A 16,527-nucleotide genomic window follows, 5' to 3' on the forward strand; every position below is an offset into this window, starting at 1 on the left:
GTGGCATTAGGACATGGTGCAAGTTGAACTGGACTTTTACCGAAACCAGACACTCAGCACTGGAACCACTGGTTGTGGCAGAGGGCCTGCGTCCTTCCTAATGCCTGGGTCAACCCTTAAAGCGAGGCATTTGTTGAAGACCAAAAAACGAGCTTTCTGGAACTCTTATATGGCTGGAGGTTTTTCAACACAGAAAAAGAAGAGGGAAAATAAAGCAAAAGGGAAATGAAGCGAGGCTTAGGAGTGCAATATCCTTTGCTGCAATTTGGGAATAAGTACCGTATTTTTTGCTCTTTAAGACTCACTTTTTCCCTCCTAAAAAGTAAGGGGGAATGTGTGTGCGTTTTATGGAGCGCATGCAGGCTGCACAGCTATCCCAGAAGCCATAACAGCAAGAGGGATTGCTGCTTTCACTGCGCAGCAATCCCTCTTGCTGTTCTGGCTTCTGAGATTCAGAATATTTTTTGTTTGTTTGTTTTCCTCTTCCAAAAACTAGGTGCGTCTTGTGGTCTGGTGCGTCTTATGGAGCAAAAAATACGGTATTTCACAGCACTCAAAGAGGCCTGCAGCCCCTCCAACTTCCCCATTAAACAGAGCGCCAGGAATATAAAAGCATGCCAACCGCTGCATGTTAGCATCCCTGCACGCTTAGGACATCATTCCGGTCTCTCATTTCGAAGCAGCCTTTCTCGCCAGCCTGCCACACACCACGGGCAAAGATGAGAGCGGGTGCCCAATGCTGGCCAATCACCGGCCAGCACATTTGCATACGGCTGGTGGCACCCCGGGTCAAACAAAGGCAGTAACCCGGAAACGGCGGGGGGGGGGGTGCAGAGAGAGAAGAGTGAGCTTTGATGGTGAGACATAGTTCAGAGACAAAAGACCTGCTCCTTTTCTGCTTCTTCTTTTTTTACTCCTTCATTTGGACAGACATTTGTCAGCTCCCTCTTGTTCGGCAGCCACAGCACAGGCGCCTTTTCAAACAATCTGACAGTTGTGAAAGAGCAAGCGGGATGAAACATTCCTTCTCCGAAGAGAAGGGGGGGCGAAGCAGGGAGAGAGAGGAAGCTAAATGCCTTTGCTTGTTAAATGCACTCAAACAGCGCACAGTAAACAAAAGTGATAGCATGGCCTTTTGGCTACAGCTCATTATGAGCCCTAGGAATTTGGGCAATAAAGCGAAACTGAACTGATAGCATCCTCTAAAATTACAAAACAGTTTCTATCTCCTCCTTTCCCCCACCTTTACAGAAGATGGAGGGGGAAAGGAGACCACAGCCCTGAAATTTGGCTACATCACCCATATAAAAGAGATCTGGACAGCACCCCTGGGCGTGTTTTCATCACAGGGATATGGGAGGGGGAGTTCGCAGCACAGTTATTTAATGCTGAGCTTCCATTAAGGCTGTAAAACCACTTTCCATTCTCTCCTCTCTCCACCCCCCCAAACACGGAATTTGTAAGAACGTCTGGCGTCATGACCCATTTCTGCAATACAAACAGCATTATCTCCTCCCTTCCCCACCCAAGTTCAGCTTCCGCAGGGTAAAAAGAGCATGTGTCTGACTCTGTCCATTGCCTATCATTTCGAACAGACAGTACCTAAGGAATAAAGGGCCATTTCACACTTTGCACAGAATCAGCTGGGTTTCTCACTCAACATGTGGCCAGTCCCCGTCACCTTCCCAATGCAGGGGCAATGCACACTTTTGGCAACCGTGTGTTTTTCAATGTACAGAAGAAAGTGGCGCTTCATGAGGCCTCATGACAGCCACAACAGACAATGTGATCCAGGGAAGAAGTGAAATTGAAGAGGAGGTGTCTGGCACCCACAGGGAAATTTCAAGCCCAAGCCTGAAATTTTGTCTAGTCTTTTTACTTAAGAAGAAGGAAAAACTTACTGACCGATTGCAACAAATGTTGTGTGCAAGAAAAGTGAGCCTCACTCTGCCATCCAAGTTGTTCTAACCAAGAAGTACAAAGGCCCTGGGATACTGGGGGAAAATCTGAGCAGTTACTACTGATTTCTAAGAGGGGAGGCGCTTGGGGTCCAGGAACAAGCTACCATCTTCCCAGGACAAATTTCTCCCTCATGTGAGTACAATCATGTAGTTACAATCGTGCAACAGAGGAGACTGGGGCTGCACTTCCAAAAAAGCTGAAGCAGGAATGGGGAATGCAGAGGACTGCATTCTTTCACAAGGAAATTTCAGGGGGGGCATGTAATGATGGGGGGAGCAGAGGCATAAAGTGGGTGGAGCAATGCAGTGGCATAGCGTGGGTTGCCAGTGCCCAGGGCTGTACGGAACTGGGAGAGAGGGAGGGAGCGAAACGGATGGAGTACGCATGCACATTCAACTGCTTTATGGTGTCTGAGTCACCCAGGAGATCGCAGACACAGAGATTTAAAACAAGAAGAGGCTGGAGAGTCTGTTGTCTGGAGAGTTCACTTCCTGGTTAGCATGGAGAAGCTCAGTGACAGAAGTGCACCTCTGCATTGAGGCCCCCAACCCTACGCTACGCCACTGGAGCAATAGATGGCGTACAATACCTTTGTACGCCACGGTATAAATCCACACACACCATCCCTCATCAGATAAGAAAGAGGCTTTATCACTGTTTGAGGACATGCAAAAGCAGGCTGGTGAAGAGATTAGCTGGGAAACGGGAGTGGTCTAGTGTCCCAAGGGCCAGGTGGAGAGGGACAGAGGCCCAATTTGGCCCCTGAAATTGAGGTCACCTACCCCTGAGACAGAAAATCAGAAACAGATGGCTGCCCCCTGCTCTCCTTGAAGACCTCCAGTGAGAGAAGAGTCCACTACAGTGGTACCTCAGGTTACATACGTTTCAGGTTACATACGCTTCAGGTTACAGACTCCGCTAACCCAGAAATGGTGCTTCAGGTTAAGAACTTTGCTTCAGGATGAGAACAGAAATTGTGCTCCGGCGGCGCGGCGGCAGCAGGAGGCCCCATTAGCTAAAGTGGTGCTTCAGGTTAAGAACAGTTTCAGGTTAAGAACGGACCTCCAGAACAAATTAAGTTCTTAACCCGAGGTACCACTGTACTCTTATAGGCAACCAACTCCATCGCCAAACTGCTCATACTATTAACACGTTTTGCAGAAGGTACAGTCATAACCTACCCTCATGTGACTTCAGCCCCTGAGGGTTAATCCTGCCCTCTGGAGCAGCGGAGGAGACAAGTCTTTGCTCCTTCCTCTGAGGGATGAGGCAGTCCATCAGGTATTTCAAGTGTGTTATCATGATCACCCCTTCTCAGCATTTTTTTCCTCCAAGGTAAATATCCCAAGTTCTTTACATATTTCCTCATAGGACTTGCTTTCCCTGTCACTGGATCCTCCTCTGAAGCCATCTGCATATATCCTAGTGGGTAAAGGTAAAGGACACCTGACAATCAAGCCCAGTCGCGGACGACTCTGGAGTTGTGGCACTTATCTCTCTTTACTGACCGTGGAACCCGACATTTGTCCGCAGACAGTTTTTCCAGGTCATGTGGCCAGCATGACTAAGCCACTTCTGGCAAAACCAGAGCAGCGCACGGAAACGCCGTTTATCTTCCCGCCGGAGCGGTACCTATTTATCTACTTGCACTTTGACGTGCTTTCGAACTGCTAGGTTGGCAGGAGCAGGGACCGAGCAACAGGAGCTCACCCCATCACAGGGATTCGAACCGCCGACCTTCCGATCGGCAAACCCAAGACTCAGTGGTTTAGACCACAGCGCCACCTGCGTCCCTATCCTAGTGGGTAGCGACCAGAAATAATTGTTCAGGATTAACCAGTTTGGGGAACAGAAGCCCCTGATATAGAGACTGCTTCTAGTGCTGCTAATCTGGATCTTATCATACCCCGCTTTGAACTTGATGAGAACCCCAACTGCGTTTGCACACCAGCAGCAGAAAGCAATGCAGGAGCAGCTCTTGCCAGATGCTCTTTTCCACCACTCTCCTGCAAGTGCTGTTTGTCAGTCTGTGGGTCACATAAGGGCAAGGGCACAGAGAGAGGTCTGCATAACATCTATGTTCACTCCTGAGTGCAGTGTTAGAAATTAGCCAGGCACATTTTGCACCTGGCTACTGGCCACTTGCAACCAAGTGGAACATGCCTGGGCGCCAAGATCCATCTGGGGATCCTTGGATCTTGACTGTTTTCACACATTAATACCACATCCTGCAGAATCCTTCCGTTGCATTTTATCTGAACAATCAGAATGAATTTTAGCAACCAAAATGCGGTTTTTTTCTGCAGCCTGAGCAAGAGCAGTGAACGGCGCTATAGTTACCGTATTGTTTGCACCATAACACTCACTTTTTTCCTCCTAGAAAGTAAGGGGGAATGTCTGTGCGTGTTATGGAGGGAATGCCTACTGGTGGCATGCCTATGGATTTTCCTCCTCTAAAAACTACGTGTGTGTTATGGTCTGGTGCATGTTATAGAGCGAAAAATACGGTAATTGTTGCCGCTTTTCTTCACTTAGCCCACCCCACTGTCCTGCTCACAGTTGCGAAGAATATTCCTACATTATGAATGATCCATGTCACCCTTTAAAAGAGGTAGGAATAGGCCAATATATATGGGAAATGTCCCTGGATCAAGGGACTTTTCTTCCCTAAGTTCTCAAAGTGCCTAGCCTACTTCAAGGTTGTCATCTGAACTAACCAGATGTTTAACCGAGAATCAAACACAGCCAGTCCATCTTTTGAAAAATTAGACTTTAGAACTGTCTTGCCCCAAAACGGCAACTAGACATTACATTTTGGCAAAATGGGTTAAGGAGCCATTTTGCACCTAGCTTTTATATCTGAGGATCTAATGCTGCCTAAGTCATGTGTATCCTTTACGCCTACCTCAAAAGAGCATGGACTATTACCTCCAGCAAACAAACAAACAAACAAACAAACAAATAAGTGCAGCCTGATTCTCAAACACCAACAAAATGAATGAGTAAGGACAGCTCACCAACAGGATGGAAGTGCGGTTGACTCAGAAGAAGGGGGCAGAGCATTTTGCCCTAACAAGTTTGCATTCCCAGACAGTGGTGCCATCTGGGCAGTACTTTAGGGCAGAAATCTAGGATCTCGCTCACCAGACTAAGCCAGAGGGCACCAGGCCTGCTTGCCACACTTTGAAATAATTTAATGACACATTGCTGTCCTAAGGATGGGGAGCAGACACATCAGACCATTTAAGTCCAGAGACTGAAATTAGGTTTGTTCACTTATAGAATTTATTTATATCATACAGTGGCGTAGCGTGGGGGGTGCCAGGGGTGCCAGCCGCACCGGGCGCAACATCTGGGGGGGCGCGAGTCCAGAGGGAAGGGACAAGTTCCTTCCTCCGCCGGGCTCCCCGCCGCCACCGCCAGCCTTGCGCCCTAGCGCGCGCGCCCCCCGCCGTCGCTGTGGCTGCGCTCCGCTCACTGCTCGCAGGAGGAGCAGCCGCTGCAGCAGCGCCGACGCCGCCACCGACGCCTGGCCGGGCACGGGCAGCCTCTGCACCCTGCCGACGCCGCCATCCCCTCGGCCCAGCCACAGGCGGTGGCTGCTTCTGCCTCCATCCTCCTCCGGGCAAGCAGCGTTGTTTGCGCGGCAGCGCCAGCGGCAACTCGCAGGTTAGGGGTTGGGGGGGCGCAAATTACTTGCCTTGCCCCGGGTTAGGGGGCGCAAATTACTTGCGTTGCCCCGGGTGCTGACAACTCACGCTACGCCGCTGATATCATACACTTTACACACCGCCTGACTGTATTAAAAAAAACCCCACCCACTACAAAGCAGTTTACAAAAAGACAAAACAGTAAAATCAAGAAGAACTCACGATCCTACTTTAAGCCGTACCAAATGAAAATGCTGAAACAGATTAAAATGACCTCAACTTTCTAAGCACGTGGGGAGGCACCGAAAAGCGTACAGTGGTGGCGCCTGCTTGATCTCAACAGGCAGGAAGTTCCAAGGTTCAGGCGCTGTTCAGGCACTAAAGCCGAATGGGTATTATGTGTCACCTGCAGTAGTGCCAATTGCACAGATCGAGGCAGTCAAGAGGACCCTTGTGGGGAAAGGAGATCTCGTAGGTAAACGGTCCCAAGTTGTTAAGGGCTTTATATACTAAGAGCAATGGGACGCGGGTGGCGCTGTGGGTTAAACCACAGAGCCTAGGACTTGCCGATCAGAAGGTCGGTGGTTCGAATCTCCGCGACGGGGTGAGCTCCCGTTGTTCGGTCCCAGCTCCTGCCAACCTAGCAGTTCGAAAGCACGTCAAAGCGTAAGCAGATAAATAGGTACCACTCCAGCGGGAAGGTAAATGGCGTTTCTGTGTGCTGCTCTGGTTCGCCAGAAGTGGCTTAGTCATGCTGGCCACATGACCCGGAAGCTGTACGCTGGCTCCCTCGGCCTATAGAGTGAGATGAGCGTGGAACCCCAGAGTCGGTCACAACTGGACCTAATAGTCAGGGGTCCCTTTACCTTTATACTAATAGCAATACCAGTTTCAAATTGCAAGACTCTTGGAAGGGCTTTCAAAAAAACCTGGTATTTAGATGGTTCCTGACCTCAGACTTACAACCTAAAACACAGCACACAAGGAAAAAGTAATGGGAAGGAGGAGGGAAATGCAAAGTTCAAGCACAAGTTTGGAAAGTTGCACTTCGAAAAGTTACAGGCGATGTCAGTGGTGGTTCCAAAGGGCATGTCCTTGATAAAGAGCATGCCCTCCCCTGGGGTGCTTTTCACCAAGATCAGATCCACTAGCAGAGCTGGCTGCCGTGTCTAGGCGAGGAGGACAGATTAGCTCCTGCCACATAGTCCTTTCTGATTTACTGCAACCTATTTATGCTGAAACTCTTAACTACTCTAGTACTGAACCTGGAGTGGTCATATCCTGCCATGCACAGGAAAGACAGCTGCTGTTACATCAGCTATATAGGCCTGTTGTACATGCAAAGCAGCCTGGGGGCGCATGGGCTTGCGGCTATCACCTGCCTTCACGGCTTCCTCTTAGTGACAAGCGACTGAAAGCATCTCTTAAAAATAAAAGTGGCCTGATACATTTACTCCCCCCCCCCCACCAAGGGCCATTTATATCCAACCCCCTGCAATGCAAGGAAGGGGTTGGAATTGGGTTGGCTGCAAGGCAAGAGAGTATGGCCGATTTTGTAAGTCGCCGCCTTTGTCAAGGATAAAGCAACTAACCATTTTAATTAGTAAATAAAAAAACAAAGCAGCAGCAGTAACCCTCGTCCACCATCAGTTTTTGGTGTGCTAAGATGAATTCCAAGGTGCATGCCATAAACTCCAAAAATCTGCAAAAGCCCGAAGCAGGAGGGGGGAGGTTTAACACACACAAAAAGCTAATAAGCTTAGTGCTTACACCAAGGAAAGGAAAGAATTTCAGGGCAACTTTGGCTGGGGGGAATCCTATTAAAGCATTCCCCTTTTCCTAACTGTACAGCAGTGGTAGACCACAGTCCCTCCTGGGGAGCAAAGGCCAGTTCTTGGCAGAGCACTGGGTGTACCGTATTTTTCGCCCCATAAGACGCACATTTCCCCTCCAAAAATGAAGGGGAAATCGGGGTGCATCTTATGGGGCGAATGCTTGCAAGCCTCGCGCGCCCGGCAGGAGGTCCCACCGGGTGCGTGAGGCTTGGGGCGGCAGCCTGTGCTTCGGGCTCCCCGTGCTTCGGGCTCCCCGTGCTTCGGACTGCTTGCGCGCACCTAAAAGCTTGGGGCGCGCTGAGCTCGGCACGCCCCAAGCTTCTGGTGTAGCGCAGGGGTCCGCTAGCCCTGGGAGAGCCCCGCGGCTCTCCCAAGGCTAGCGGACTGCTTGCCGGCACGCAGAAGCTTGGGGCGCGCTGACCTCAGCTCGCCCCAGCTTCTGGATTAGCGCAGGGGTCCGCTAGCCCTGGGAGAGGCGCCCGGCTCTCCCACACTAGTGGAGACCTTGCCGGCACGCAGAAGCTTGGGGCGTGCTGAGCTCCGCATGCCCCAAGCTCCTGGTGTAGCGCAGCGCACCTGGGGGGGGGGAAATAAATTTTTTTTCCTTTATTTCCCCCCCAAAAACTAGGTGCGTCTTATGGGCCGGTGCGTCTTATGGGGCAAAAAATACGGTAAATGCTACCTATGCATGTTTTTTGGCTAGTTTCTACGCATGCGCACGCGCACGCTCTCTCTCTCTCTCTCTCTCACACACACACACACTTCTCCGTCCAAGCAATCAAGCAGAAGTCAGTATCAGAGTTCAGAGATGCATCGCAGTCTGCCCAAAACACTCAAGGAAGGTGTGGAGCAAGGAAGGTGAGGGGCGTGGCCTGCAGAAACTCCAAAAAGGGCAAATAGGGACATCTGGAGGGATGTTTTCTGGCCTACCCATCCAGGCCTGAGGTTCCCTACCCCTGCCGGACAATGGGGAACAAGAGAGACAGCGAGAAACAGACTTGAATTGGTGGCCTGAGTTCAGGTTTCGCCTCCGCCATCGATTCCTCGTGTGACCTCTGGTAAGTCATTTTCTCTTGGTGTAAATGGGAATAATATAATTGATGCTTCTACCAGAGGGAGCAACCTGTGACTAGAAAACTGTTCTCCACCTCTGGAGTAGACCATAGTTGGCCATCTGCTTACAATACTCTGACACATTCCCTGCATTCAGGTCAAACTGGATGTTACATGGAGTTAGTCATTTTTTAAAAAAAATACTTCAGGGGGAAGTGTGTGTGTAAAATGTAGAGAGACAAGACCTTCCAAAAGGCAGGGCAAAAGCCAGAAGTGGGCCAGGGTGGAGCTGGTGGTGGGTCACCCATTTTTTCTCCCTTCCCCCTCCCCAATGTTGTGTCTCCCCTTTTCCCTTCCTGCAGAAAATCCCCACTGTGCAGCAGTTAGTGTGGGAAAGACTCAATTTGCATGTGAGCTTTTTTATATAGGGGCTGAAGGAGACGTCACAGGCTGGACCCCAAACAACCATGGGCTGCCCCTGGCTTATGGGTGAACAATACCCAACCCCTGCTGTAAACATTAGGTGCCCCCATCATAAGCTTTTCCTCCCATGGGGGGGGAGTGCCCCCACCTACCACCTTATTTTTCCCTCTTTGGAGAAAAACTGGGGAACAGAGAGATGAAAGGACAACTGGCAAGGATTAAAGCAGGCATAGGCAAACTCGGCCCTCCAGATGTTTTGGGACTAGCACTCCCATGATCCCTAGCTAACAGGACCAGTGGTCAGGGATGATGGGAACTGTAGTCCCAAAACATCTGGAGGGCCAAGTTTGCCTATGCCTGGGTTAAAGCATCTCCTCCCCACCAAATCCCCAAGACCTTCCTTCAAAAAAGTGTTACGTGAAGCTCTGTGCAACTTGTAGCATGGTGCTTAAAAACTCACAGCCTCAATAATATTATTATTACAGTGGTACCTCTAGATACGAACGGGATCAGTTCTGGAGCCCCGTTCGCATCTAGAAGCAAACATAACTAGTGACAGCACGTCTGTGCACACACGCGTCGCTTTCTGCTGCTTCTGTGCATGTGCATGACGTCATTTTGAGCATCTGCGCATGCACAAGCGGCGAAACCTGGAAGTAACGCACTCCGTTACTTCTGGGTTGCCGCGGAGCGCAACTCGAACACGCTCAACCTGAAGCGCATTCAATCCGAGGTATGACATCATCATCATCATCATTATTATTATTATTATTATTATTATTATTATTATTAAAAGTTTTAAAAACATACTGCAGGCCGATGATGCAGCAGCTGTAACTAGTAGTAGTAGTAGTAGTAGTAGTAGTAGTAGTAGAAACAACAGGCGTAACAGTAGCAGAAAAGAAAGGAAAAGTTACTGCAGCTGCAGAAGTAAGAAAAGGGTGTGGCAGGAATGGTTATGAAAGTCACCTGGTGACTTACAGGAAGGGGAAGAAGATTCAAGGAAAGTCAAAATCCTGCTGCTCCAAGGGAGATGATCTCTAGGGGCATTTTCCCGGCTGGCAGTATAAATGGGGGAACAGCCTGCCCAGTCTCTGTCTGGCCCACAGAAGCCAACGAGGGAATCACAGAAGCCCAGGTGTCATTCTCTCTGACTCTGAAGGAAACGAGAGAAGACAGGCTGCCTGCTTTCGCCAGGCCTGAAAAGGACAGCTCCAAACGCAACACCACTGCTCCAAACTGGAGTGTGCCAGCTTAACCTAATGAGTTAAGGGAAACCCCGCTGGATCAGGCCAAAGGAACATCTGCCCCAGCACCCTGTTCTCACCAGGGTGAGTCAGATGCCCATGGGAAGCCTGCAAACAGGACCTGAGTGCAAGAGCCCTGTCCCCATCTGTCACTCCCAGCAGCTGTCAGGAGAACATGGACACTGTGGCTAGTAGCCACTGATAGCTTTGGTCTAGCCTGCTTTTAAAACCATGCGAGCTGGTGGCCACCAATGCCCCTTGTGTCCCTGCCTGGGACATCAGACTGAGTGGGTAAAGCTGCAAGGTTCTAGGATGCAAGGTACTCGCACTTTTGAGGCGCAGAATTGGACATGAGGACAAAGCCCTTTGCCCTCCACAACCAGGGAATAAGTGGGTAACACTACTTTTGGAACGCCACATCCTAAGTTGTCCTTTTGCACTGGGCAGGCAGGTGTGTTTCTGTAGCAGTGTAAGAAGCTCAGATATATAAGCTGATCACCAAACAGCACCTTAAACCTAGGTTACAGTCACCACATATTGGGAGGCAGGTGGCGCTGTGGTCTAAACCACTGAGCCTCTTGGGCTTGCCGATCGGAAGGCCAGCTGTTCGAATCCCCATGACTGGGCGAGCTCCCATTGCTCGGTCCCAGCTAACCTAGCAGTTCGAAAGCACACCAGTGCAAGTAGATAAACAGGTTCCACTGTGGCAGGAAGGTAAATGGTGTTTCCGTGCACTCTGGTTTCCGTCACAGTGTCCCGTTGCGCCAGAAGCAGTTTAGTCATGCTGGCCACATGACCTGGAAAGCTGTCTGTGGACAAATGCCGGCTCCCTCGGCCTGAAAGCAAGATGAGCGCCACAACCCCATAGTCACCTTTGGCTGCACTTAACTGTCCAGGGGTCCTTTACCTTTACCCTTTTTTCTTTTTCTTTTTTACAGTCAGCACAACAGATTGTCTAATCACCTTTTTTTTTGCAGTGAAATTGATCGTTCTTATTCTTCCTTTCTTTTCTATACCACTTTATTTTTAAAGGGGAAAAAATCTCAAAGCGGCTTACAACACATTGAAACATTAAAAAAACAACCAGCAACAAGAAATCTCTAGAGATTTCTCTGCACGCCAGCCAGATGGTACAGATGCCAGGCACCAAACCTGAAGAAAAAACATCTTCACTTGGTTGCAAAATGTGCCTGACACCTGGGGAATTTCGAACAGTGGTCTGTGTAGCCTTCTCTGCAAGGCAAGATGCCACCAGACGATGGCTCAAGTAACATAACACAGATATATAAGGCCATGGCCAGTGCCAGGGGTCAGTATTGTGAGACACATGCCAAAGCCCTCAACCCCGGTAACAACACACACAACGTAACAGGCTGTTTTGACTAGGTAACTTCTATTTCAAACACAATTCAACATATAACATCTCACAGAGTGTAATTCCATAGACCAACACATCAGGCAAACAGAACATATCGAGAGAAATTAAAGTCCAGTGGATGGTCAGGGGTCCCTGCTGAACCCCAGTACCCACTCGCTTACTCTTGCTGTGTGTTCGCCTGACATTCTCAAAGCAAGAGCAAGCGAAAGCTGTACTTGCTGCTTCAAGGCAGTGGTGCATATCGTGGCAAGCAGGGGACACAAGGAGGGGACCCCATTCAAGGAGCACACACTGTTGAGGCAAACAGTTCCAAAGGAGCAGCAAGAGCAAGTGCCACCTGGGTGGGTGATACATGCATGCAGCAGGAAGGAACATAAATGTCTGTCAAGGACTGGGTGGACGTAGAGGGGTGATGGGGAATCCCCAGGGGAAGACGAGTCAGGGGATTGGTGGTGGGACAAAAATGAGTGGTCAAGAGCAGCGGCGTAACTAGCCACTCGGGTGCTGGGTGCGGTGCACGCGTCCTGCAGCCAGGGGCTGGGGGAGCCGCGCATGGGTGAGAAGGCGCTGCGTGAAGCCTCTCTGCCGCCTCCCCCTCAGCTGTAGGGCGGCTGAGGAAGAGGTGGTGGGCAGACATAAGCCCCATGCTGCCGTTTCAGGCAGCACGGAGCCTGCAGGCACCCAAGCCACTACGCCACTCCCAGGAGAGAAGCGTGGCTCGGGCACACTACAGGCCCCGTGGTAAGTGCTGGCCCCTGCAGTGTGGCACCCAGTGTCAGCCACATTTCGTTAGATTTGTTGACTGAACTAAAAAGTTTTGTGAGCCCATTAAAAAAAAAAACACCTCATATTTTTGTCGTTTTGTCTCACACACACACACACACCTGTGATGACACCCAGGACGATTTGCACCCTCCGCATCCCCCTTCCTCTGTCACTGGTCAAGAGGGAGAAGAGGGATCAGACTGGGAGGAGGCGGCCTCAGAAGCTGAAGAGGGAACAGGGTTTAGCGAGCAGGAAGAGGCTGTGGCAGAGAGCAGTCCAGAGTCCAAGGCAGAAGCAGAGGCTGGAGAGGAGCGGGAGCAAGCAGCAGAGATGACAGGTTGCTGAAGAAGACAGGGAGTTGCCTGTTGCTGCTGTGACCAGCTCCCTTCCCCCAGGTCTCTCGGAGAAACGAAACAGAGTAGAGGGTGGTTGTGCACAGGCGGAGCCTGAGATAGTGCGAGAAATACCCTGCAGAGGAGGAGTCCTAGTGGGCACTGGGAAGGCTGGGACCTTCAGTCCTCGCAAATGCTTCATTGGGACAAGACCTCCTAGAAAGACTTGCTGAGAGCACTAGGCATTGGTCTCGGGCAATTTGTTGTTTTCGTTGCTGACCTATGCCTGACTCCAGCCCTGACAATGCCACTCCATACAGCAGATGTAGGCAATGGGGTGCCCTCCAGATGTTTTGAACTACAGCTCCCATCTTGCCCAGCCAGTGCAGCCAGTGGTCAAGAGTGGTGGGCGTTGTAGTCTGTAACATCTGAAAAGCAGTAAGTTGGCTACGCCCCTGCTGTCCAGACACACCCAGGGCAGGGCAGAGAAAGCAGACTTCTTTGCTTTCGGGGGGGGGTCACTTTTCCAGGCAGCAGTCTGGAGGACGTAAATGGATCTTGCCAAACAAACCGAACCCTTCCAACTGGCCAGGCTGCAAGATCCGGGCTTTCCGCCTGGCAGTTATGGATATGCATGTGTTGTACAAAGCCGGAAGGGGGAGAAAGGGGGAAGAAAAGATATTACTGTTGAAGTGAGGCTTGTTTTTCCTACCTAGAAACTTTGAGAAAAGGTTCTTTTTCCCTTGCAAGCGAAACTGCAGGCAGAAGTTTTATCATACCTCCACAGGGCTGCACAGAGGCTGAACTGCTGCTCTGAACCCCAGAAAGGGAGGCCAAGAGACCAGAGTAGCAAAGTATAAAAAGTAGGGCCACCAAAGGCCGCATAAGGCCAGTTTAGAGACTAGCCTGGCTCCACCAGTCAGCAGTCCCTTTTGTGGGTTCGGTGACACTGATAGAAAATAAGAGAGGGAAAGAAGCCTTATTGGAATGGTTGTTTTTATTGTTTAGTCGTGTCCGACTCCTCGTGATCCCATGGACCAGAGCATGCCAGGCACTCCTGTCTTCCACTGCCTCCCGCAGTTTGGTCAAACTCATCCGCAGGGAAGCAAATGGGAGGAAAGAGGAAAAGAGAATGCCACCAACGCACAGATTGGTTCATCTCCCAAAGCCACTCAAAGTTACGCAGACCAGACTTTGTTTCAAAAACTAAATGCGTCAGGTTGCCAATTCCTGAGAAAGTTACAACTTCCCACCACAAAGGGTGGGAATCACTCCTAAAACTTAAGACACGTGGAACCTGGAGCTCCCTAGAAACTTGGGAGGCAGGAGAGTAACTTAGTCTACTACGTTTCAGAGGAACCGCCTGAAAGTTGCGCCCTTTTCTATCCTAATATCCTGTGTGGAATCTAGAAGACCTGAGGAGGGAAGCCCCTCACTCTGCACATGCTCAGGAGGCGCTGCCAGAAAGCCACGACTCCTCCTGCCCTCTTCAGCGCCACTCCCAAGCAAGGCGTGCCGAACCCTCGAGCTCCCCGGGAGCCCCTCACTCTGCCCATGCTCAGAGGCCGGCGGCGCGTTTTGAACCCGGCCCTGACGAAACCGCCTCTGGGGTCACGCCCTGACTCGAGCTGGGCGGCTGGCGCTTCCGATGGAGAGGCTTTACCTGAAATAGTAGACATCGCTCTTGCCGGCGCTGAGCCCCGATTTCCGGATGACCTCCTCCTTCTTCCACCCGGGAGGCAGCGCCGGGCAGTCCACCCGCTTCCCCCGCTTCTCCATGCGCGGGGCTGGGCGGCGGCGCCCCTCCGACGGAGCCCAAGAAGAGAGTTGCTCCGGAGCAAGCGAGGCCTGCTGACCGGCTAGTTCGGCGGCCCCTTGGCCGGCAGAGGAGGCCGGCCGGCCGGAGGCTGGGCAGGCGAGGGGCGCCGGAGAGACCCGCTCAGCGGCCGCCCGTCGAGGCGCCTGTCCAGCGGCAGCGACGCTCCGCGCCTGCTGCTCCTGCTCCTCCTGCTCCGCTGAACTCCGTCGGCCAGAGCTGGGAGGCAGAGTTGGGGCTGCTGCGCGCGCAGCGCTCTCCTCTTGCCCGGTGGCGGCGGCGGCGGCGGCGGCGGCCGCGGGAGCGCCTGCCTCTCCGCCTCCTCTGGCTGCTGCTTCCGTAACTGAGCCTCGGAATCCGTGTCATCGGCGCTCGGAACCTCGGGGTCATAGAGCCCGCGCGGCGCAGCCAAAGGAGGCGGGGAGGGGAGGGGGGCGGCACGCCAGCCAGCCAGCCAAGCGCCCGCCCCCCAGACGAGCCAGCCGGGCACACGCACCCGGCTCGGCCCGGAAGACCGCCTCCCCTTCCCTCTGCGCTCCAGCTTTACGCGCGCCCCTCGCCGCGGACGGCACAGAGGAGGCGAATGGGCTGCGCAGCGCCGCCCTCCGAGGTAGTGTTAGAGGCGGTCGGGCTGCGTCTCTAACACCCCCCTCCCCATATCTTGGTAGGCTCCCCCAACTCCCATCAGCGCCGGCCAGCGCGACCAATGGTTAACGTCGACGTCTGGTGGGACACAGGGTCCCCCGGTTGTTAGAGGGCGGGACTAGTGTGTGTTAGAGGGCGGTGCGGTGCGGTGGTTAGAGTAGCCCTGCACGGCACGGGGTTGGACTAGATGACCCTCGTGGTCTCTAGGGTTCTCTATGACTCTGACCTGGAAGAACAGGGTTCGATTCCCCGCTCACGGGGCTGCCCCGGGGACAGTCGCTGCTCGTCAGCCCGACCTGCCCCGCAGGGGTGAAGCGAGCAGGGGGAGGACCGTGTGAGCCGGAGGGAAACGCGGGATCGAACTGCGATGGTTTCGTATTATCGTTATCATTACAGCGGTTGCATTTATTTGTGTCGCTGCAAAAATGTCTCAAAGCCACTTGCAGTTCTGAAAGCGCGCGTGATACAAAATGTAACTATACTCAATAAAAGAATGTATTGATATACGTGCCGTAAGACTTTCGCTGCTCCCAATGGAGCTTTACTCCTAGGTAAGTGTCTCTAATTTCCAAAGGAGCTGGTTTAGGATTGTAGCCCGGCGCTCCAGTTCCCGCACATTTGGAATCTGGAGCCGAGAGTTTTTACTGAGTTTACTATTTTAGAGAGCGCCCTTGAGCATGTGCAGAATGGCCTTCCCAGTGGCTACCGCGAAGGGCTAGATCCCTCAGTATAGGGTAAGGGCTTACTCCGAAAAAGAGTTTCAATTTGTAGGAAGCGCCTCTGAGCATGTGCAAAGTGAGGAGCTCCAAATCCCACACATCTGGACTCGGATAAAGACATTTAACATTTTTGAGAGCTTTCTGGCAAACGGAGAGGCACAGATCCCAAACATCTGGTCGAGAGCTTCCTCCGTAAAAGTTTAAACTTTTAGGCAGCGCTTCTGAGCACGTGTATAGAATCATAGAATTGGAAGGGACCCTGAGGATCATCTAGCCAAACCCCCTGTTGGTTAGAGCGTGGTCTGATAACGTCAAAGTTGCAGGTTCGATCCCCATATGGGACGTCTGCATACTTTTGTAAAGTGGATTTCCACAAATACACATCAACACACACAGCTACTGAGGCGCTCCAGTTTCCAAATCTCTGGGTTTACTAGCGAGATTCAAGGACAGAAAGAGTTCTAACTTTCAGGCAATGCTTCTGAGCATGTGCAGAGCGCCGTCCCGCGTCTCCTGAGCAGATCCATCACACACCGGAAATTGTGGGCGAGGTCGTGCATCTCCGAGAGCGGGATCTTTCGGGAAAACGAGCCGTCCGGATTCCGGACATCTTTAATTTTAGAAACGGAGAATTGTCTGCCTGGGCGGAGCCCGCCGGGTTCTCTGAGCCTGCAATTGGGCGCGGAGGAGACGGGGACGCGG

At 51.9% G+C, this 16,527-nt stretch overlaps 1 protein-coding gene across 1 annotated transcript in view; it reads right to left on the bottom strand.

Annotated features, from left to right (window-relative positions):
* The window catches only part of MBD2 (methyl-CpG binding domain protein 2), a 58,121-nt gene extending 43,655 nt beyond the window's left edge, over positions 1-14,466 (bottom strand). The window contains exon 1 of the mRNA XM_082242256.1: positions 14,309-14,466. Coding sequence (XP_082098382.1) covers positions 14,309-14,424 — 116 coding nt within the window. The 5' untranslated portion in view covers positions 14,425-14,466. The remainder of the gene's footprint in view (positions 1-14,308) is intronic.
* Between the last annotated feature and the right edge of the window lie 2,061 nt (positions 14,467-16,527).

Source organism: Podarcis vaucheri, assembly GCF_965113315.1.
Source record: "Podarcis vaucheri genome assembly, chromosome: 11".
In the NCBI taxonomy this organism is placed as follows: domain Eukaryota; kingdom Metazoa; phylum Chordata; class Lepidosauria; order Squamata; family Lacertidae; genus Podarcis; species Podarcis vaucheri.